This window comes from Spermophilus citellus (assembly GCF_964194105.1).
Source record: "Spermophilus citellus genome assembly, chromosome: 4".
Classification (NCBI taxonomy): Eukaryota; Metazoa; Chordata; class Mammalia; order Rodentia; family Sciuridae; genus Spermophilus; species Spermophilus citellus.
In genome coordinates, this window is record NC_138185.1 from 162,888,294 (window position 1) to 162,910,168 (window position 21,875).

The window sequence follows — 21,875 nt, forward strand, 5'->3', positions numbered from 1 at the left end:
TGCTTGCTTGCTGACTGGAAAATCCCAGTCCTGCCCAGAGCCCACAGGTCCCATTCTCTTTGGATGGACACGGAAGCTGCTGTCCTCTCACAGAGCTTGTCTCTGCAGTGACAGTCCCTGGCCAGGTAAATAAAGCTCTCTTTTGATTTGAAATTCGGACTTAAAGTGCTTTCTGAGGCATCTCCCCATAACAGTTCCAGGTTCTGATAGACCATGGACAGAGATGAAAGCAAGAGGTAGAGGGGAAAGTTCCTGGACATGAGGAGGCCATGGGCCCCAACTTCCTTAATAAGACTCCTTTGGCGCAAGAATTAAAATCAAGAATCAGTAAATGGGGTGGACTCAAACTAAAAAGTTTCTTCTCAGCAAAAGAAACAAGCTGTGAGGTGAATAGAGAGCCTACAACCTGGGAGCAATTTTTTACCCCTCACACATCAGATAGAGCACTAACCTCTAGGGTATATACAAAATTAAACACCAAAAATCAAATAAGCCAATCCAACAAATGGGCCAAGGACCTGTACAGACACGTCTCAGAAGAGGACATACAATCAATCAACAAATATATGAAAAAATGCTCATCATCTCTAGCAATTAGAGAAATGCAAATCAAAACTAACCTAAGATACCATCTCACTCCAGTCAGAATGGCAGCTACTATGAAGACAAACCACAATAAGTGTTGGCAAGGATGTGGGGAAAAGGCACACTCATATATTGCTGGTAGGATTTCAAACTGGTACAGCCAATATGGAAAGAAGTATGAAGATTTCTTGGAAAATTGGGAATGGAACCACCATCTGACTCAGCTATCCCTCTCCTCAGTCTATACCCAAAGGACTTAAAAACAGCATACTACAGGAACACAGCCACATCAATGTTTATAGCAGCACAATTCATAATAGCTAAACCGTGGAACAAACCTAAAGGCCCTTCAGTAGATGGATGGATAAAAAAAAATGTGGCATATATACACAGTGAAATATTACTCAGCAATAAAAGAGAATAAAATCATGGCATTTGCAGGTAAATGGATGGAGTTAGAGAAGATAGTGCTAAGTGAAGTTAGCCAATCCCAAATAACAAAATGCTGAATGTCTTCTTTGATATAAGGAGGCTGGTTCTTAGTGGGATAGGAGAGGGAGCGTGGGAGGATTAGATAAACTCTAGATAGGGCAGAGGGGTTGGAGGGGAAGGGAGGGGTCATGGGGTTAGAAATGATGGTGGAATGTGATGGACATTATTATTCAAAGTACATGTATGAAGACACAAATTGGTGTGAATATACTTTGTATACAACCAGAAAAATTGTGCTCTATATGTGTAATAAGAATTGTAATGCATTCTGCTGTCATAGAAATTAAAAATAAAAATTTTAAAAAAAGCTTGTCGGGCTGGGGATGTGGCTCAAGCAGTAGCGCGTTCGCCTGGCATGCGTGCGGCCCGGGTTCGATCCTCAGCACCACATACAAACAAAGATGTTGTGTCCGCCGAGAACTAAAAAATAATAAATATTTAAAAAAAATTCTCTCTCTCTCTCTCTCTCTCTCTCTCTCTCTCTCTCTCTCTCTCCCCCCTCTCTCACTCTCTCTTAAAAAAAAAAAAAGCTTGTCACCAAAAGTATTTTAAAAGGTATCCTTAAATGCATCCAGCAATTAGTTAATTTTCTGGTGTGTGTGGCAATTGTTAGATCTTTTAAATTTATTATGCGCTATTGCCATTTCTTTGGTAATTGACTTCTTTTGTTGTTTTACCTGTATAGGGCTATAGGATGTCAGATACTATAACATCTAGATTTTTTTTTTTTTTGGTACTGGAGATTGAACCCAGGAGCACTTAATCACTGAGCCACACCCTCAGCTCTTTTTTATACTTTATTATAGACAAGGACCTCACTGGGTTGCTTAAGGCCTTGCTAAGTTGTTGGGGCTGGCTTTTAACTCACCATCCTCCTGCCTCAGCCTCTTGAGCCACTGGTAAGCTGCCGCACTTTTCTTTCTTTCTTTTTTTTTTTAGATTTTTTTTTGTTGTTGTTGTTGTAGATGGACACATACCTTTACTTTATTTATTTATTTATTTTTAATTGGTTGTTCACAACAATACAAAGCTCTTGACATATCATATTTCATACATTAGATTCAAGTGGGTTATGAACTCCCAATTTTACCCCAAATGCAGATTGCAGAATCACATCAGTTACACATCCACAATTTTACATAATGCCCTATTAGTAACTGTTGTATTCTGATACCTTTCCTATCCTCTACTATCCCCCCTCCCCTTCCCTCACATCTTCTCTCTCTACCCCATCTACTGTAATTCATTTCTCTCCTTGTTTATTTTCCCATTCCCCTCACAACCTCTTATATGTAATTTTATATAGCAATGAGGGTCTCCCTTCATTTCCATGCAATTTCCCTTTTCTCTCTCTTTCCCTCCCATCTCATATCTCTGTTTAATGTTAATCTTTTCTTCCTGCTCTTCCTCCCTGCTCTGTTCATAGTTGCTCTCATTATATCAAAGAAGACATTTGGTATTTGTTTTTTAGGGATTGGCTAGCTTCACTAAGCATAATCTGCTCTAGTGCCATCCATTTCTCTGCAATATTTATTTATTTTTACATAGTGCTGAGGATCAAACACAGTGCCCCAAACATGCTAGGCAAGTGCTCTACCACTGAGCTACAACCCCAGCCTCATTCTGAGGATGTTTTGTTTTTGCAGTCCTGGGGATTGAGCCCAGCAGCACTCTACCACTGAGCTATATGCCCCTAGCCTTTTTTATTCTATGTTTTTGAGACAGAGTCTTGCTAAGTTGTCCAGGCTGGTCTCAAACTTGTGATTCTCCTGCCTCAGCCTCCTGAGTCACTGAGATTACAGGTGTGCTTCATTGCACCTGGCTCTGATGATGTTTTATTTCATAAACTGGACCATGAACATTATGTGATTCTATATATCCTTTGGTTTACTCCAATAGAAAGTAGTGAAATGCTTTTTAGTTGTCTAGGAGACATCTGTTTTACTTAATGTCCTGATTCTGGTTGTGTGTGTGTGTGTGTGTGTGTGTGTGTGTGTGTGTGTGTGAGAGAGAGAGAGAGAGAGAGAGAGAGAGAGATGGATGGTGGGGATTGAACCCATGGCCTTGTGCATGCAAGGCAAGCACTCTACCAACTGAGTTATATCCCCAGACCCTCCTCATTTTGATTTTTGATGCCTATGACTTCACTGATTGCTGTGAGCGTTTGAATTGGTAGAAGTTGAGAATTTCCTAGCACCTCACCACAGTGCAGGTCTAAGGCCTGGGTTTATTGACCCACTTTTACTAAAAAAACAAAATAATAATATTAATATTTAATTGAAAAAGTGCCTTGTCTTTTTTTCTACTTTACCTCCTGTTTCAGTCCCTAGTACCCAGATTGTTGTTTTTCTAATTATCCTCTGCAGGTGTGATTCATCATTCACCTCTATTTGAACCAAAATCTTGCAATATTTACAAAATTGTGTCAACATAAATAGAAATCAGACAAATTCTCTAAAGATTAATTATATTCATTTTGGAATAAAATATCACTGCAATAGGAATATGCATGCTGTAATAAACTATATAAACTATGAGCATATTCAAAGAGGTTGAGGCAGCTGCGTATAGTGGTGCACACCTGTAATCCCAGCGACTCAGGAGGCTGAGGTAGAAGGATCCCAAGTTCAGAGTTAGGCTCAGCAACTTAGGGAGGTCCTAAGCAACTTAGTGAGACCTTGTCTCAAAATAAAAAATAAAAAGGACTGGTAATGTGGCTCAATGGTAAAGTGCCCCTTGATTCAATCTCTGGTATGAAGCAAACAAAGAGATTGAGGCAAGGGGAAGTTTTCAAAGGTGAAATGAGCAGAATTACATAAAATGTTTTGAAACAGTAGTCCTTGACTATAAGTTTTAATGATAAGAGTAGTGCCAGTCTGAGGTTGAAAGATAGTTGCTGGGCAGAAGTTCTTGCAGAATTATTTCTTGTGTAAGGTTGTGGATCCAGCAGTCTTGTAGGAATAGTTCTTATTATCAGGCATATATGCAAGAGGGCCCCTCCTTTGTAACTTCGAAGATGTGTGTGTGTATGTATGTATGTATGTATTTTGGTTTGAATGGACACAATCAATTCCATTTTGACTGGATGACTTTCATGACTGCAAAGAATTAAATTAGAATACTTTGGAATTTCATAAGGGGGAATCACTGTAAACTAAATTGTATTTATCACTATTCCTTGCATGTATCCTTTATGCCAGTCTTGGTTCTAGACACTGGGAGAACACAAAAGTTCAGCCCCATTTATAGCCCTGAATGGTGAGATAAGGATTGATTTAAGGCACAAGTCAAACTACTATGACTTCCTTGATGGAGAGGTAAACATGATATAAAGGAGTGTTGTGGTTTAGATGTCAGGTATCCTTCAAAAACTCATTTGGGGGACAATGCAAGAAGGTTTAGAGGTGAAATGATTGGGTTACTAGAGTTTTAACCTAATCAGTGAACTAATCCCCTGATAGGGATTAACTTGGTGATATCTGCAGACAGGTAGGGTGTGGCTGGAGGAGGTGGTTCTCTGGAGGTGTGTCTTGGGGGCATATATTTTGTCCTTGTTGAGCTGAGCTCTCTCTGCTTCTTGGTGCAATGTCCTGAGCCACTTTCCTCTACCATACTGTTCTGCCATGATGTTCTGCCCAGCCTCAGGCCCAAAACAATGGAGTTGGCTGTCTGTAGACTAAGACTTCTGAAATCATGAGCCCCCAAATACACTTTTCTCCTCTAACTGTTCTTGTCAGGTCTTTTGGTCACAGCAATGAGAAAGCTGACTAAAGCAGGGAGCAAGAAGATAACTGGCTTGGGTGAGTGAAAGCTTCAGAAAAGATATATATTAAGTTGGACCTAAAAGATGACAAAAGATATTTTCAGTTGAAGAAAATTTCTATAATGTTAAAAAATTTTTAAAAACAATATGGCAATATATTTCAACTTATTGTTCTGAAATGTTAAAGTTCCCCCTCCCCCCACTACCTGGGAATTGTACAGAGGGCCTTACACATGCTATGTAAGTGCTCTACCACTGAGCTACATCTTCAGCCCTCTTGAATTTTATTATTACTATTACTATTTTTGGTACTGGGGATTTAACCCAGGACGCTTTACCACTGAGCTACATTCTCAGACTTTTTTATTTTTGAGACAGGGTCTCACTAAATTGCTTAAGGCCTTGAAAAGTTGCTGAGGCTGGCCTAGAATTTAAGATCTTCCTGCCTTGTTTTCCCTAGTAGCTGGGATTACAGGTGTAGGCTACCAGGCCCAGCTGAAATGTTAAGCTTCTTAATTTTCCATGACAGAAGTGTACACATTTGTGGTATTTACAGTATTTCAGTTGGAAAGATTTTTCAAATACTCATAAAAGTTTAAAGAATTTTATAGGAAAGGTCCATATATGCATCACCTAGATTCTACATTAACATTTTACTTGTTTTATTACATATATACATGTTTTGTTATATACATAAAACAAGTAAAATGTTCATTTTACTTCCCTGTATTCATCAATCTATTTTATTTTATTATGCATTTCAAATTGTAGATATTCACACTGAATTGGCCGAAAACCTCAGCATGTGTATCATTAGCCAGAATTCAATATTTATTTGTAGTTTTTTTCTTCTGATGTAAAACTTACAATGAAATGTACAAGTTGTGAATGTACAGTTGCTGTTTTGAAAAAATACATGTTGTTACCCAAACCCCAAACAAAATAGAACATTCCCAGCACCCCAGAAAGTCACTCATAGAAGTACATTTTTGAAGTGTAATATTCATAAATCCCAGCAACCGCAGACCAAAGAGTGATGAGAGATAAATAGAATTAAACTGGGAGAAGATAAAAATTTGAAGGTCAAAAGGATTAGTAGGTGGCCAGCATCCCAGACCCTGAGCAGGCTCTAATAACTTGCTATGGACAGTAAGCAGATTAGCTTGGCTGGAGCTGAGCCAAAGGGGTGAGATACTAAATGAAATATCACTTTGCTCCAGTTATTTTCAATACAGTGGCCGAGCACATGCTTAGCTTACGTGAGACTCTGGTTTTAATCTCTAGCAGCAAAGCAAAACAACAACAACCAAAAATACACAAAACTCCCTCAAACAAACATATATCAGGGTTCTCCTGTAGGCCCTATATCTTGAAGGGCAGAGGTTCCCAAATAGGGGCAATTTTGCCCCACAGAGGACGCTTGGTAATGTTTAGGGATATTTTGGATTGTCACAAGGGATTGTAATGTTACAAACATCTTCATAAAAGTTTAAAGAATTTTACAGTACAATTTACATTTTCGTGGGCAGGAGCTAGGGATGCTGCTAAACATCCCCTCGAAAGAAAGAATTATTTGGCCCTGAATATTAAGAGTACTTTTGGTAGGTTAAAGGTAAGGGTTGGAAGTTACACACTGGCAGCAAAAGAAAAAAAAATTAAAGAAAGATGATGTGTTTGTTTCACTTTTTTTTTTTTCTTTTTTTTTTTTTGGTACTAGGGATTGAACTCAGGGTCTCTTAACCATGGAGCTACATCCCCAGTCATTTTTATTTTTACTTTTTTTTGTTTTGAGAGGGGGCCTCACTAAGTTGCTAAGGCTGGTTTTGAATCCTTTTGCCTTGGCCTCCTGAGCCGCTGGGATTACATAGGCATGTGCCATGGAACCCAATTTGTTTCACTTTTTAAAATCAAGAAAAAAAATAAAATCAAGAAAAAGAAATAATAAATCATTATTGTTCGGTAAAATGAATGCAAAAAAATATACTTCTATTTTGGTGCCATTTGGGGAAGGGATGTGGGAAGAGGTAGCCAATTCCTCATTATTGGAAATGGAAATACTGATGTGCTGCTATACAAGGCCTTTTAGGGAAACGGGGCTGAGTCTATAGTAGGAAGATTGGATTTGTGACCTTCCACTTGCCTTTTCTGGCTTCTGAACTTGTGGTTTGAAGACCAGAGGAGGGGAAAAGCGGATGGAAGGAAGAGAAAGAGGTATTTACAGTTTCCACCTTCTGTGATTCTGGAGACTGTTCTAAATAGGGTAGCCAGGATAGAGGTGACCGTGGCCATTGCAGCATGACTTCATTGACAAATGCCAACCAAAGGTCAAGTCAGAGAGCATCTTTCTAGCTCTGCTTCACAGCACATGATTTCCAGGTACTCCCACCTCAGTGTCAGCCCTGGGAGGATGGCTGACCTGTAAATTTGAACTGTGGTTCACTGGAGGTGAGGTGGCCAAGGGCCCTGCTCAGCAGTGTTGCAAGTCATGCATGCTCTTCATTATGGCTGAATTTCATATCCATTCTTGTACGGGTTCCTCTGTGTTTTCATCCCTTTCTGTGACTTATATCTGCATCTGACTCAGTGGGAAATTCCCTAAAAACAGGTGTCGGATTGTCCCATAGTCTTCACTATGGGGCAAAGTATTTCAGTCTCAATACTGGTTTGAAAGATAGCTTTATTTTGTGATATTGTGATGATTAATTTAACAAAAATAAACAAGTGAGTTGTTTCAAAGTGATATGGATCTTTTTGGTGAAACTTTTAATTTTTAATAGGTGATAGGTATAAGGGAAGGTACAAAAGGGAAAAAATTTCAGTGAAAAGCCTCCCACATTCCTGTCCCTTAGAAACAACCATTTCTCCAAACATCGTGGCACACTCTTACAATCCCAGCAACTCGGGAGGCTGAGGCAGGAATATGGCAAATTGAGGCCAGCCTCAGCAATTTAGTGAGGCCCTAAGCAACTTAGTGAGACCCTGTCTCAAAATAAAAAATAAAAAAGAGGGCTGGTAATCTGACTCAGTAGTAAAGTGCCCCAGGGTTCAATCCCCAGTACCCATCCCCCCAAAACAAACAAACAAAAAGCAACCATTTCTTGTCATTTTTTTTCCTGAGATATTCTATGCATATACAAATAGATCTAGAGCTGGGGTCGGGGTCGTGGCCCAGTGGTAGAGCGCTTGCCTAGCATGTGTTCAATTCTCAGCACCACATATAAATAATGAATAAAATAAAGGTCCATCAACAATTTAAAAATATTTTAAAAAACCAAATAAGTCTATATATTCCCCTCCATTTTAAAACAAATATTAGCATATTAAAGACACAATTCTGCTCCCTACTTTTCACCCAGTGTTTCCTATTCTTTATCAGTATGTTAAAAAAAAATCAGTGTAATATCTATTGTACTGCTGTGTTTTGGGTGGATATTTAGAAGGCTTCCAAGCTTTTGATATTATATACAATGTTGCAATGATAACCTTGTAAATAGAAGGAAGTGGGATGTCTAGGTCAAGGGGAGCAAGTGCACCTGATCTGTAAACTTGACTTGTGATGTAGCTGCACTGTCAACGGAGGCTGAAAGGATCCACTGCCCACTCCAGTGTATCAGCGTTGTCTCTTCACACCCTCCCTGGTGGAGGATATTAATCTTCTTTTTGGTCCTTGCCAATCTGGTAAGTGAAAAGTGGTTCCCAGTGTGATTTTAATTTGCATCTCTCACTGTGAGTGAGGTTGAAGAGCCATTTGTATTTCCTTTCCTGTTAACTTGTATTTCAACTCACTTATTATTCTTTTTTCTTATTGATTTGTAAGAGTCCTTTGGATTCTAAATAAATTAGTAATGTGTTGTAAATAGGGTAGCAAGGACAGAGGTGACCGTGGCCATTGCAGCATGACTTCATTGACAAATGCCAACCAAAGGTCAAGTCAGGGAGCATCTTCCCAACTCTGCTTCATAGCACATGATTTGCAGGCACTTCCACCTCAGTTTCTTGCATGTCTTTCCTTGTGTGTGGTGGTTCATATCATGAAGAGTTTTTTAAGCCTACCTGCCTTTTTAGTTTTAGTTTTAGTTACTAGAAAGCTGTTACCACTTGAATTATTTAAACATTTATCCAATCGTGTTTCTTAATATATTAATGATTTCATTTTTCATATTTATGTCTTTAATGAATTGGAATTTTGGTGTAAAATAAGTAAGGTACTTATTTACTTTTTCCTAACTGTATACCTAGATATTATAATATTGTATTAAATAATCCACTCCCCGACCCTCACTGATCTGAGACGACATTTTAATCATATCTAAATGCCCATATGAAGTTGGGTCTATTTTTTGCCATTCCATTCTGTTGTTTTGATTTTCTTTTTGTCTGTTCACCTATCTGTAACACACTAAATAGTAGTGTTATTATTATTATAACAGATTATTATTATAGCTTTATTCTATAATTTAACATTTTGGTACAAATAATACCAATCTGATAATGGTCTTTGGATTATAATATTTAGCACTTGTTTTTTAGCAAGCCATTTGTGTATTTCCATAATTCTAGATGCTCTGTATTCCTTCTAATGTATCTCTTCTCCAGAGTTCTACATACTGTTCTTTATGGCTCTCTACCTCACAGACACACTCAAGATAAACAGAGTTACCATCTTCCTAAGTGCAGGGAATCTTGGATTTGAGTCAGGAGAGGTCCCCTCTGGGAACCCTCTGATCAGCCTTTCTGGTGGTCAGGCCTATGAGTTTCCTGAGGGGCAGGAACTGTGTCTTCCCCACAACAAGCACAGGCCTGGCGCTGAGAAGTGCTCAGTAAGTGTAGGTTGGGTGGATAGATGAACTCATGAACACGGGAGTGAACCCGTGTCCGCCAAGGAGTCTTCTTTCCTGTAAAAGTTGTCCTATGGCTTTGAAGGTAGGAATAGAACTGGGGCATGATTCCTGGGATAGCATCCCAGCTTCTTGCCTGCCTTCCTACCCAGGAGAGAAAAGCTGAGTGAACAAGGATGCCGAATACCATGTCCCCTCCCATCCCCTCACACACCAGAGCCTGCGAGTTGAAGCTAGCGTTTTCACTGTGTTTGCCCCATCTTTTGTTTTGTTTTGTTTTTGAGATATTCCCTGGGCCAGCTTCCAACTCCTGCACTCAAGTGATCCTCCCACCTCAGGCTCCTGAGGAGCTGGGACTACAGGTGTGCACTACAGTGCCCTGCTTTTGCATTAAGTTAAACGTCACCCTTGCCAAGTATGGTGGCACACGCCTGTAATCTTGGGAAGCTGAGATAGAAACATGTCAAGTTTGAGGCCAGGTTCAACAACTTAGCAAGACCCTGTCTCAAAAAAAAAAAAAAAATCAAAATAAAATAAAATGAAATGAAATAAATTAGAAGGGCAGGAGATGTGGCTCAGTGGTAAAGCACCTCTGGATTAAAAGAAAAAAAAAATGGCACCCTCTTTCATCATGTCTCCCTTTCTACACCAAACCCTGAGTAAAGCAAGTGGTATAGCTAGGAAGAGAGGAATCAATACAACAAAATATAACAGCTGACTCTTCTACATGTTTAGTATGCGCTAGTTTCTGCCTTAATTTTTCTACCTATTTAATAATTGAATATTTAAAACAAGTGGAGATATATATATATATATATATATATATATATATATATCATACCCATTGTGTAAGTGAGTAAACTGAGTTAACAAAGAGGTTTGGTAATTTTCTCAGAGCCATAGAGCTTGTATGTAGATATGGATGGGTGTGTGAATTCCATCAAAGTATAACATAAGGCACAGAGAAATGCACAAATCAAATGTGTATGACTCAACAAATTTTCACAGTGAATGCACCTGTGTACCTGCATTCAGGTCAAAGATGAGAACGCTACCAATCCCCCAGTAGCTCCAACCAATCCCTCCCAGTCACTGCCCCTTCCTCCCCAAGGGTAACCACTCTCCTGATCTTGTTTACCATTCCTCTGAGAGTTTCCTCTTCTTTCTATTTTCATTACACATGTATTTCAATCATCATAGTCTGGTGTTTTGTTTTGTTTCATTTTTCAAGATGGGTACTCACTATGGCCTGGGGCTGGCCTCGAACTGCTGGGCTAAAGCAATCCTACCACCTCCCACTCCTGATAGCTGGGACTCCAGGCATGCGTCACCATGCCCAGTTTTTATGAGGTCTGTTACTAAAGTTTACAGTATTTTCTCTTACAGGAGTAGGGGTGGGTTGTTTGGGAGAACACATTTCTAGAAAGGAGACAAAATTGGGGGTAGTAGAGCTAAGAGGCAATTATTCCAGTTTCCCCCAAATTGTCTTTGCAAGTAAGTATAAAAGGATCTAATCTTTCCTCTAGTCTCTCTGCTCCAGGACTACAACTCCCAGGAGGCTGTGCTCTGACAGCTCTCGGATTTAAATAGGATTCTGGGTTGGTGCTTAGAGCCCAGCTGTTGCTGAGCGCCTAGTCGTGAGAGGAGCAAGAAGCAGCCAAAGCAGCCAAGAGTTGGAGCCAGATCCTGAGCCCAAGCCAGATCCTGAGCCCGAGCCAGAGTTGCGGTTGAAGCTGGAGCAGCAGCAACTAAAGACATCAAAAAGATGCTGGTTATCTTGGGACTTCTCACCTCCTTCTTTTCGCTCTTGTATGTGACAGCTCCATCCATCAGGTTTGTCTTAATTCAACAAATTATAACACTAGCTTACAAAACCCTGCACTGTAAGGAGAGGAAAAAAAGATACAGGGAAAGAGGCTGAGGGAGAGAAAGTTAGAGCAGAAAAGGCAGGAAATAAAGAGAGGTTATGGATACCATGGTGGAAAATGAGAAGGGAGGATTTGGACTGTGGAGGTGGGGCCGATTTGAGGTCTGGTGCTAGAGGAAGGCTGTGGGGATGACTCTGTAGGCAGCTCAAGAGTCATCTTAGGTGGAGTCTTGGCTCTTTCACTCGATTTCTTGAGTTTCTCCGAAGCTCACCCTTTCTTCTCTTATCCCTAATCAAGGTGGACCAGCTAGGTTGTGTTTATGGCAGGGGACATTACCGAGGGACTCATTGTTAAGTACCAGGCACCCTGGGAAGGAAATCAACTCTTCCCTTTGATAACTACCCTCAATAAAAGTTTTGGGATGACTCTGTAGCCTGAGACTTCTGAACGTGTTAAAGAAATGTGTACATTGAACAGAGAATTTTTAACTTCCTGATGATAAAGAAGGTTAAATGGACATATCAGGGAAGAAGTGTCATTTTAGGTCCTAGCATAGAGACCTGGGTTCAAATTCCCGTTCTGCCACCATAAGAAGTGGCTTTAAGGGGCTGGAGTTGTAGCTCAGTGGTAGAGCACTTGCCCTGTGCATGTGAGGCACTGTGTTGATTCCTAGCACCACATATAAATAAGCAAATAAAATAAAGGACCATCAACAACTAAATATATATATATATATATATATATATATATATATATATATATATATATATGTATGAAGTGGCTTTAACTTCTTTGGGCCATAGTTTTCTCCACTGTCATGTAGAGATAATACTGGAGTGGCTGAGAGGATTAAGATAAATTATGTATGGAAAGCCCCTAGTCTGGTACCTGATAGTAGTCAAATGATGCTTAGGAATTGTTAGCTGTGCTCTTCTCTGGTCAGGGTTGGGGTCTCTCTCTCTCTCTCTCTCTCTCTCTCTCTCTCTCTCTCTCTCTCTCACTTGAAAAGTCAACAAAGGAAGTTTTCTTTCTATGTGACAAGGGCCAGAATGAAATCTGTAATGTGATGGCAGAAAGGCTCTGAGGATTCCCCACTCTCTAGAACAGGAGAGACAGCCGTGTGCTGCCCTCTGGGATGTTGTTGTTCATCAGCTAATCACAGAGATGCTTAATGGAGACCTAGGGCTCAGGATCATCCATTCCACTAATGCTCATCACTCATGTCTTTTGAATGTGGGTCACAGGAGGAAGCTGACCCTGGAAACCTGCAGAGATAAGTGTTAGTTGTCTTTGTTATCTGACAAGGAAAGTCCTCATTGGCTCTGTCTCAGGAGCACTTATTCTCTTTGCCCAGGTGATCATTCGTAGCCTCTGGGCCCACGACCTTCCAACTTGCGCTTATTAACTGGACACTACCTTGCCCAGTAGGAAAAACATCTCATGTAGAATATCTTTTTCTGGCCTCCTGACTCCAAAGTAAAAGATATCCTTCTTAGAAGCTGGATGGCTCTATTTTATGCATCTCGGTGTGGGTTGGGAAAGATGGCATGTGATGCTTTTGTTTCCCTTGGTGGCAGGAGGTTTTTTGCTGGTGGAGTATGTAAAACGAACATGCAGCTTCCGGGAAAGGTAGTGGTGATCACAGGTGCCAACACAGGCATCGGCAAGGAGACGGCCCGAGAGCTGGCTCGCAGAGGTGAGTCCTTTCTTTTCTGCCTCTGCACAGCTCTGCCTCCCGCCCTCCTCACTGAGGACTCTGCCCTTCCTCCTGGGCTTGGAAGCTCCCATGGGAATTTAAGAAACCTGGGATTCAAGTCCAACATGACACTAACTTACTCTGGCTTTCAACACCTCCCTTCCTCCCTGTTCCTTCCCTATTATATAAAGTAAGGAAAACAATGATGTTCAGGTAGAATACTTGTCAAGTCAGTTATTCTAATAGGATATGCTAAGCAGCATTAAATACAGGATTGTAAAACCAGCGTTCCCAGCCTGGGGCTAAGCCAACAGCAAGAAGACTGAGCAGTGCTCCCAGGAGCATCTGGAAGTAGAAATGTGATCCCTCCACTGTTTTAGGAGTGGCTGGAGAATGCTCTGTCCTTCAATCCCAAGCTCACTCATTATTCCTCTTTTTCAGCCTAGGATCTGAACACATTGCCCTTTTTGTCTTGGCCCCAGGAGCACGAGTTTACATTGCCTGCCGAGATGTACTGAAAGGGGAATCTGCTGCCAGTGATATCCGGGCAGATACAAAGAACTCCCAGGTGCTGGTGCGGAAACTGGACCTATCTGACACCAAATCCATCCGAGCCTTTGCTGAGGGCTTTCTGGCAGGTGAGGCCCCAGATGGTGGGGAAGAAATCAGGAAACTGAGTGGGAATGACTGTTCTACCCTGGCCCATCTATGGCCCTTGCATCAGAACTATCATGATCCCACTGGGCAGGTTCTGCTACAGGAACCAGCAGGACAGGGAATTGGCAAGAGGATGGTGGGTGGACAAGCTGGGCAGGATCCTTATCAACTCTTTGCTCTGCAGTAGGAGTGTTGGAGGTGTCCGTTCCAGTCTGGGCTTGTTCCTTGGCATCAAGGTGTGGCCCTGATGCCACTTTCTTCTTTCATCCAGAAAATCAACCTTCTGTGGCCACAGACAGTAGATGAGTTTGTGCCACTGCCAAAATTCTTCTGGGTCTTGGAAAATGACCAGCTTCTACCAAGAACTATAGAATCCACGAGGGACAGGGACCAGGTCTGCTTTTCTTTACCAGTGGATTCTTAGGACCCAACAGAGTGGTCTTGGCCCAGAGTCAGTAGTTAGTACATACTTGCTGAATAAATGAATGAACAGTGTCCAAGAAGATATAAGATATAAAACTAGAAACTCAATGATAATGGTTACTGAATACCACTGAAATAGGTCCAAGTGAGGGATAGTTATTGACTTCTAGGCAAAACCTTGTCTTACAAGAAAGGAGCAGAATGAGTGATAACTGTAATGCCAGATTGTTGGGACCCCAGTAGACCTCCAGGAGCCAAATCCTATGCAATCACACTTTATTGCAAGCTCGAGCCTGGACTCAACAACCGTTCCCGACGCGGCGGTCCCAGGGAGTGAGTCCCAGTCCTTTGTCCAGTGAGATTTTACAGGTTTGGGGGGATACTCTATGCATCACAACATCACACAGCAAATCATTCCATACTGCGGGAAAGTCAAACAACAACTCTTAACATTGATTAGCACATTCACTGGTGGGAACAGGGGTGATTGGTTAGTACGAGAAGGGGATTCCTTTGAACTGATTGGTTTAGGCCACAAGGGGTATATATGCTAAACTACATGTTTCCCAACATGTTATCAACCACCATAAACTACTGGGGGGTCATCTGGCATGCTAGGTATTTTCCCTGTCTCATGCTGATTGGTGGTTGCTATGGGGTTGCCATAGGTCTTCACCTAGCCTAACTGAATCAGGGACACCTGACGCCACAGATCTCTCCTGTTATTTACAGACAAACAACTCAGCAGGATGGGTATGTGCCTAGGAGTGCTCTGTGGGTTTTTCCAAGATCAAGGGTCACGCCCCCTTCCTTAGGACAGGCCTTGAGGTAGAAGCTGCTGTTATTTATTTATTTTCAAAAATGGAGTCACAATTTTTGTGACAGTTTCTCAATGACCTTGCTGCAACAACAGTGTTTCTGGACAAAGACAAGGGACAAATACTCAGGGCTGTGACAGGTAGCTATTGGTCTCCTCACTAACACAGGCTCTCCTTGGTTGTGCTTGGCAGAAGAAAAACAACTCCATATTCTGATCAATAATGCAGGAGTGATGTTGTGTCCATATTCCAAGACAGCAGATGGCTTTGAAACTCACCTGGGGGTCAACCATTTGGGTAAGTACACTTACATGACTCTAAAATAAAGCATATCCCCCTTGTTCTCTATAGGAAGATGGTCCTATATCAGTGCTGAGAATCTCCAGTGATCCCCTTAGATTTCATTGTTCCAATAGATTGGACACATTGTTGTATTTATTGTCCCTCTCCTAACCAGTATATAAAAAAAGCAAGGCCTTCCTATCCATACCATTAAGAAGCCCCACATCTCAGCTGAGAATTGTGTGGCACAGTCCTGTAATCCCAGCTGCTGGGGAGACTGAGGCAGGAGGATCACAAGTTCAAGACTAACCTGGGCAACTTAGTCCTTGTCTCAAAATAAAAAATAAAAAAGGGTTGGAGGTATAGTTCAATGGTAGAATGCTTATCTAGCGTGTGCAAGGCTCTGGGTTCAGTCCCCAGTATAGAAAAAAGGAAAAAAGAAAGAAACCCCAAATCTTAGGAGAGAACGTCATTCTTGTATGGGATAATGACAGTGCAAGGTTTGCCAGGCAAGGCCGGCCTGAGGTTTGTAGGAATCTGGGTGTGACTGGAGGAATCAAATCCATATGAGATGCAAGTAAGTCAAGGGTTGGTCCATGGGGGCAGGCAAACATCAAAAACTTGAGGTATAAGACATATATCTGGGGGTTCAGAGCTCAAGGTGATGGTTTTAGAGAGGAGTGCATGGAACTTGTTCTGTGATCCCAGGCAAATGTCATTTTCTTTGACTCTTCTATCCTTCCTCGTACATGAGTATACCTGGGTCCACAGTTAAGCAATCATGATCATAGAGCAGGAGGGCTTTTTTCCTGACCCAGGCAAAGACAGATGTACAAATAAAGATTAATATTGCCTTACCATAGTCTAGCTCTGGCCCTTGCTTTGAGGAATCCGCTAACTTGGAACAAATGACCATTAGCACTGAGTTATTCATGGCATCAGAATTTGTTCACACCCAGAAGACAGTGAGCTAATGCTGAAGTCCTGTCATCAGCTCCCACACCCTGAGCCTAGGCTGCTGTCAATCTCTCTGATGGCTCTCTCTGCAGGCCACTTTCTTCTCACCCATCTGCTCCTCGAGCGGCTGAAGGAGTCTGCTCCTGCACGGGTGGTGAACCTGTCATCAGTGGTCCACCATATTGGGAAGATTCGTTTCCATGACCTACAAGGCGAGAAGCGCTACTGCAGTGGGCTTGCCTACTGTCACAGCAAGCTGGCCAATGTGCTTTTTACTCGAGAGCTGGCCAAAAGGCTCCAAGGTAAGTTTGGAGAAAGGGCCAGGTTTAAAATGACAAAAACAGTGTCGCCTGTCCAGACAGAGGTTCACAGGAACTTCTGAATTCATTTATTTATTTTAAATATTTATTTTTTTAGATATAGGTGGACACAATATATTTTATTTCTATGTTGTACTGGGATCAAACCCAGTGCCTTACGCATGGTAGGTGAGCACTCCACCTCTGAGCCATAACCCCAGCCCCAGAACTTCTGAATTTAGGCTGTAAAACATGTACATTTCAGTAGTAGCTCTGTGTGTTGAGGAGAATGAGGCTATAAACTGTAAACCGAATAGTCTTGGCCTCCAGAGAGCTTAATATTGAATAGGATTTAGGAACTTTATAAAGTTACATATATGTAAAATTTTATCTTGTATCTATTATCTCATTTGATTTTCACAGCTACCTTTTGTAACAGGCAGAATGGGTATTATTATTCCTATTTCATAGGTCAGAACTGAGTTCTAAGAAAATGGCTGACTCAAGATTACATGGAAAAACAAAGAGTCAGAAATGGAATGTGGGTACTCTGCTTTAAATCAAGGTGCTTCCTCCTTTGTGCCATTTGTTGGAGTCACCTGGGGAGCTAAGCTACAGGGCTGCCACTGCCTGGAGTCAGGCAGGAAGGGCTGGAGTTCAGGCCCTGGGGTCTGAGTTCTTGTTCTACCTCATACTAGCCCTGTGTGTATGTGGACTGTCCAGTTAACCTCCTGACTGTGTCTTCTCAACTGTAGAATAGGTGAGTCTGGCTCTTAATACTTAATAACTCTGTGCTCCCTGGGAGTTTTGCTCGAGTTATTGGCTCTGACATCTGAGAATCTGGGGGACCATTTACTATAGTGAATAAACCAGGGTTTGAGAACAACAGTGTTTACTATTAGACCTCAAGGGCAGAAGAACAGGGTAATCCTAAAAATAAATAATAATTAGAACAGCAATTGGGAGTTTATTGTGCCATACTCTGTGTTAACTAATTTAATCCTCAACATTACTATGAGGTGGGTGCTGTTATTCCCCATCCTCTTACAAATGAAGAATCAGGTATAGATAATAAATTTGCCCAAGTGAGTTTCCTAGTTGAGCCAGAATACCATCCAGAAAGTCCAGGTCTGGAGTCCCTGATCTTTTCTCTACCTCTGGGATCAGGGTAGAGAAAAGGTATGACCTTGAGAAATTTATTTCCTCTCTATGTGACTCAGTTTCCTCAGCTATAAAATGTAAATGGGCATCTTAATATTACCTACTTCACAAACCTCTTTAAGAATTAAATGAGACGATGAAGGTAAAGCATGTTTTATAATAAGTACTGAAAACAGTGGTTGCACAGGGGTGTCTGGGGAGCAGGTTAACTTTCCATAATCTTCATCAACACCCTCAATCTACATAAAATATGCTTGCTGGGCAAATGCACCTCAAAACTAGGCCCTGCTCCTCTACCTTCCAATCAGATCACTACTCCTGAGCCCCTCCTATAGAAATGGTAAAGAAACAACTGTTAATAATTCATATTTCTACTTACTACATGTTTTTTTATTAGTAGTAATTTAGCCCTGGTATAAAGGTGACATTGAAATAGAAGGACACTGAACCAGGCACAGAAGGCTGAGAAAGCTATAAATCATTCTGGAAGAGATCAATTCATTATTGGGTACACTCTGCCTGGCTGGCAGTGGTGAATTCTGGACCTTGGGGCTGGGTTTCCTGAGTTCTTTCTTCCTATTTATATGTTTCACTGCATAGATGAGCTGCTTTCCTGAGCTCAGAGCATGTGCCTAGCTTCACTGTGCCGTCTTTTCTTTAGGCACAGGAGTCACCACCTATGCAGTTCACCCAGGCATCGTCAGCTCGGAGCTGGTTCGGCACTCATTCCTGCTGTGTCTGTTCTGGAGGCTCTTTTCCCCATTCGTCAAGACGACAAGGGAAGGGGCCCAGACCAGTCTGCACTGTGCCCTGGCTGAGGGCCTGGAGCCCCTGAGTGGCAAGTATTTCAGGTGTGTGGCGGCAGTGTGGGCTCCCTCCTCCATCCTCCTCTACCTGTGTATGTGTGAGACACAGGACTCCCTGGACTTTGCACCGAGTCCCCTCATTTGTGTCTGATGATGGAAGACAGGTTTGGGTTAGATCTGCAAACAATTCCATTTTCTTTTCCAAGGAAACTTACGTTAGAAAGAACTGCTTTTATAGCTCTATTTTATACCTAGGTGCCACTTTTCCATGTAAACTTTGTAGCTGTCTGAAAGCTGTTAAAGACTGTCCCTGGTGTTTATGATATGCAAAGAATATTGTTAGCAGGCTCTCTGGATTCTTTTTCTCCTCTTATAAGGTTTTGGCTGATTTGATTCATGAATTCTTTGATACCACTTAGCACCAAGTTGTTGGGAGAAGATCATCTCTTTCTCCAGTGTCAACTCTGTCCCAGTGCTGTCAAGATTGGTATTATCTGTTAGAATATAAAAATAGAAACTTCAGTACTGTATCTTATCACAAGTTCAATGTGCAACCTGAGTTTGAGAATAAAGGAAAAACCAGGATTAAATCTCCATCCCATTCCATGACTTAAGTCCTCTCTGCTGACCCACTTTGTTGAAGGCTGTTCATCAGTGCCTTTAAGTGGAACACTGTAAATAAACTCAGTGTCCAATAACAGGGAAATGGATAAATGCTAATAACTAATGTTGCTTGAGCTCTTTATGTGTTTGTCACTCTTCTAAGTGTTTGTGTGTATTAGTTCATACAATCATCAAACTCTGAGAGGTAGGTAATATTATCCCCACTTTACAAATCAAACTGAAGCACAGGATAATGAAGGAATTGCTCAAGTTCATAGAGCTTGTAGATGGTGGAACTGGGGTTTATACCCAGGCAGTCTGACTCTAGTGTGGTGCTATTTAGTGCTATTGCTACTAGCCACGTGTGGCCATTGAACACTTGAAATATGGCTAGTCCAAATGGAGATGTTCTGTAAGTATCAAATACACACCAAATTTTGAAGACATAGTATGGAAAAAGAAATGAAAATGTGACATTCATAATTTTTATATTGGTTACATACTGTAATGATTTGGCCATAATGGGTTAACTAAGATATAGTACTAAAACCAATTTTACCCATTTCTTTTTACTTTTTGAATGTGGCTACTAGATGAAATTTTAAATTGCATGTGTGGCTCACATGGTTTGCATCATAGTTCTGTTAGACAAATCTACTCCAGAGTCTCAGTGTTTAAGTCACTGCCATAAAGTTGTGATAAAATATTTTGCCATAATTAAATGTAACATTTTCAAATAGTATTTAATTAATGGGCAAATGTTGGTTGTATAATGTTGTGAGAAAAAAATGACTATAATCCTAAACTATATAAGTATTTATTGTAAATACATACCCAGCCACTGGGTAGTAGTGGTTACTTCAAAGAAGTTTGGGGGAGAGTTGGATAGCATGTAAAGGAGGTGTTTAACTTTTTTATTTTAGGTTTTTCTTTATTATTTAAAAATGTTTAGAAGATCATATATTTATTTGTTATTTTTGTAATTAAATATATTTTTAACAGGAGAAAGATATCTTCCTCAAATTAAATGCAGTATGATTCCAGTTTTATATAAAAGACTGTATCTGTTTATACATGAAGAAAGTGAACAAAATTATGAAGAAAAGCAGTTAATTAATAGACTCTTCTTCTTTTATCAGTACTACATTTTCTAAAAGCCATACAGAAATTTCATAATTAGAAAAAAATATACTATTAAAAGGATACAGCTCTGTTGGTAGAGTGCTTGCCTAGCATGCACAAGGCCCTGGGTTCAGTCCCCAGCACCACCAAAAAAAAAAAAAAAAAAAAAGAAAAGAAAAAAAAAGTCAAATGTTAGCAGGTGTGGTGAGTGGTGATGCATGTCTGTAATCCCAGTGACTTGGGAGACTAAGGCAGAAGGATTTCAAATTCAAGGTCAGTCTGGGCAACTTAGTAAGACACTGTTTAAAAAAAAAAAGGGCTGGGGAAAAATAAAAGAGGGAGGCTGGGGAGGTAGCTCAGTGGTAGACCACTTGCCTTGCATGTGCAAAACCCTAGATTCAGTCTTCCTCAAGACTGCCAAACAAACAAACAAACAACCCCTCCCGTCACACAGAGCAACAAAACGACAACAACAAAAATTTAAAAACCATTCTGAGAACTATGTTTCCCCCCTCCCCATTATCCTTTGAGTCCTCTAGCCTTCTTGCATAAATATTTTCATATAACATTGCAGTTATTACAAATATAGCATAATGCCACTTCTGCTCACCATACTTTGAAATCCATGGTTATTAATTCTGATGCTACATCTTGTGATAGAATACATTAATTAAAAAGCTGATGTATCACCATATCCCAAATTTGTTTTTAAAATTTAAAATATGCATTTTAATATGGTTTCTTGGAACCTAGTACATTATGTATAATATATTTAGAACATTAGAGGAAGAGATCACAAGCATTCCCAGACTGCCAATTCTCACATCTAATATTCTCCTCCCATCTCTGCTTTCCAGTGACTGTAAGAGGACTTGGGTCTCTCCAAGGGCCCGAAATAACAAAACAGCTGAGCGCCTGTGGAAGGTCAGCTGTGAGCTTCTAGGAATCCAGTGGGAGTAGCTAGCTGGTTGAAAAGCCATGGCTTTATCAGGCCAAATCCATGCCATACTGAAAGGGGACCAACGAGAAGGCCAACTTGAAAGGATTCTCCTCTTGACTGGCTGCTGCTGCTGCAAATGCTGCCTACTCTGATCCTCTTCACCTTTCTGGAAATCTTGATACACCCTCATGTGATGCTGGCTCATGGCACAAGATGTTCACACCTAGAGACCATTCTTGAAGACATGGAGAATCAGCAATCCTATGGGACAAAAGAACTGAGCAAATCCCAGGTTGGGAATGGGGGTGACAGAAGAGCCTGGGAAGTTGGGTCAATTTTCTCACCAACACCAGAAACACCAGAGTGCATGCTTAAGCTGAGGCGACAGGAGCAGTAGCACTACCTATTTCCAGGGGGCTTTAGGCTCAAACTCTTAATTGACCACTTTCCTCTTTGGAATGCTAATCACAACCCTGGAGTTCGATCAACTCAAGAAGATCATGGCTAACCTTGGCCAAATTTGATTTCTTCTTTGGAGCATCGTGGAGCCTAAAGTGAAGCTGGG

The 21,875-nt window shown here is 41.0% G+C and overlaps 1 protein-coding gene across 2 annotated transcripts; it reads left to right on the plus strand.

Moving 5' to 3' along the window:
- Window positions 1-11,443: 11,443 nt before the first annotated feature.
- On the plus strand, window positions 11,444-21,330 carry RDH12 (retinol dehydrogenase 12; the record flags this gene model as incomplete). Of its 2 annotated transcripts, none has more annotated exons than XM_081291482.1 (7): window positions 11,444-11,511; window positions 13,124-13,242; window positions 13,725-13,880; window positions 15,333-15,437; window positions 16,472-16,681; window positions 18,501-18,690; window positions 21,228-21,330. In XM_081291482.1, the coding sequence occupies 7 exons, from the start codon at window positions 11,444-11,446 to the stop codon at window positions 21,328-21,330; spliced, it is 951 nt and encodes a 316-aa protein (XP_081147608.1). The 2 variants fall into 2 exon arrangements, with proteins under 2 accessions (XP_081147608.1, XP_081147609.1); XM_081291483.1 differs by having other exon boundaries at window positions 15,369-15,437.
- Between the last annotated feature and the right edge of the window lie 545 nt (window positions 21,331-21,875).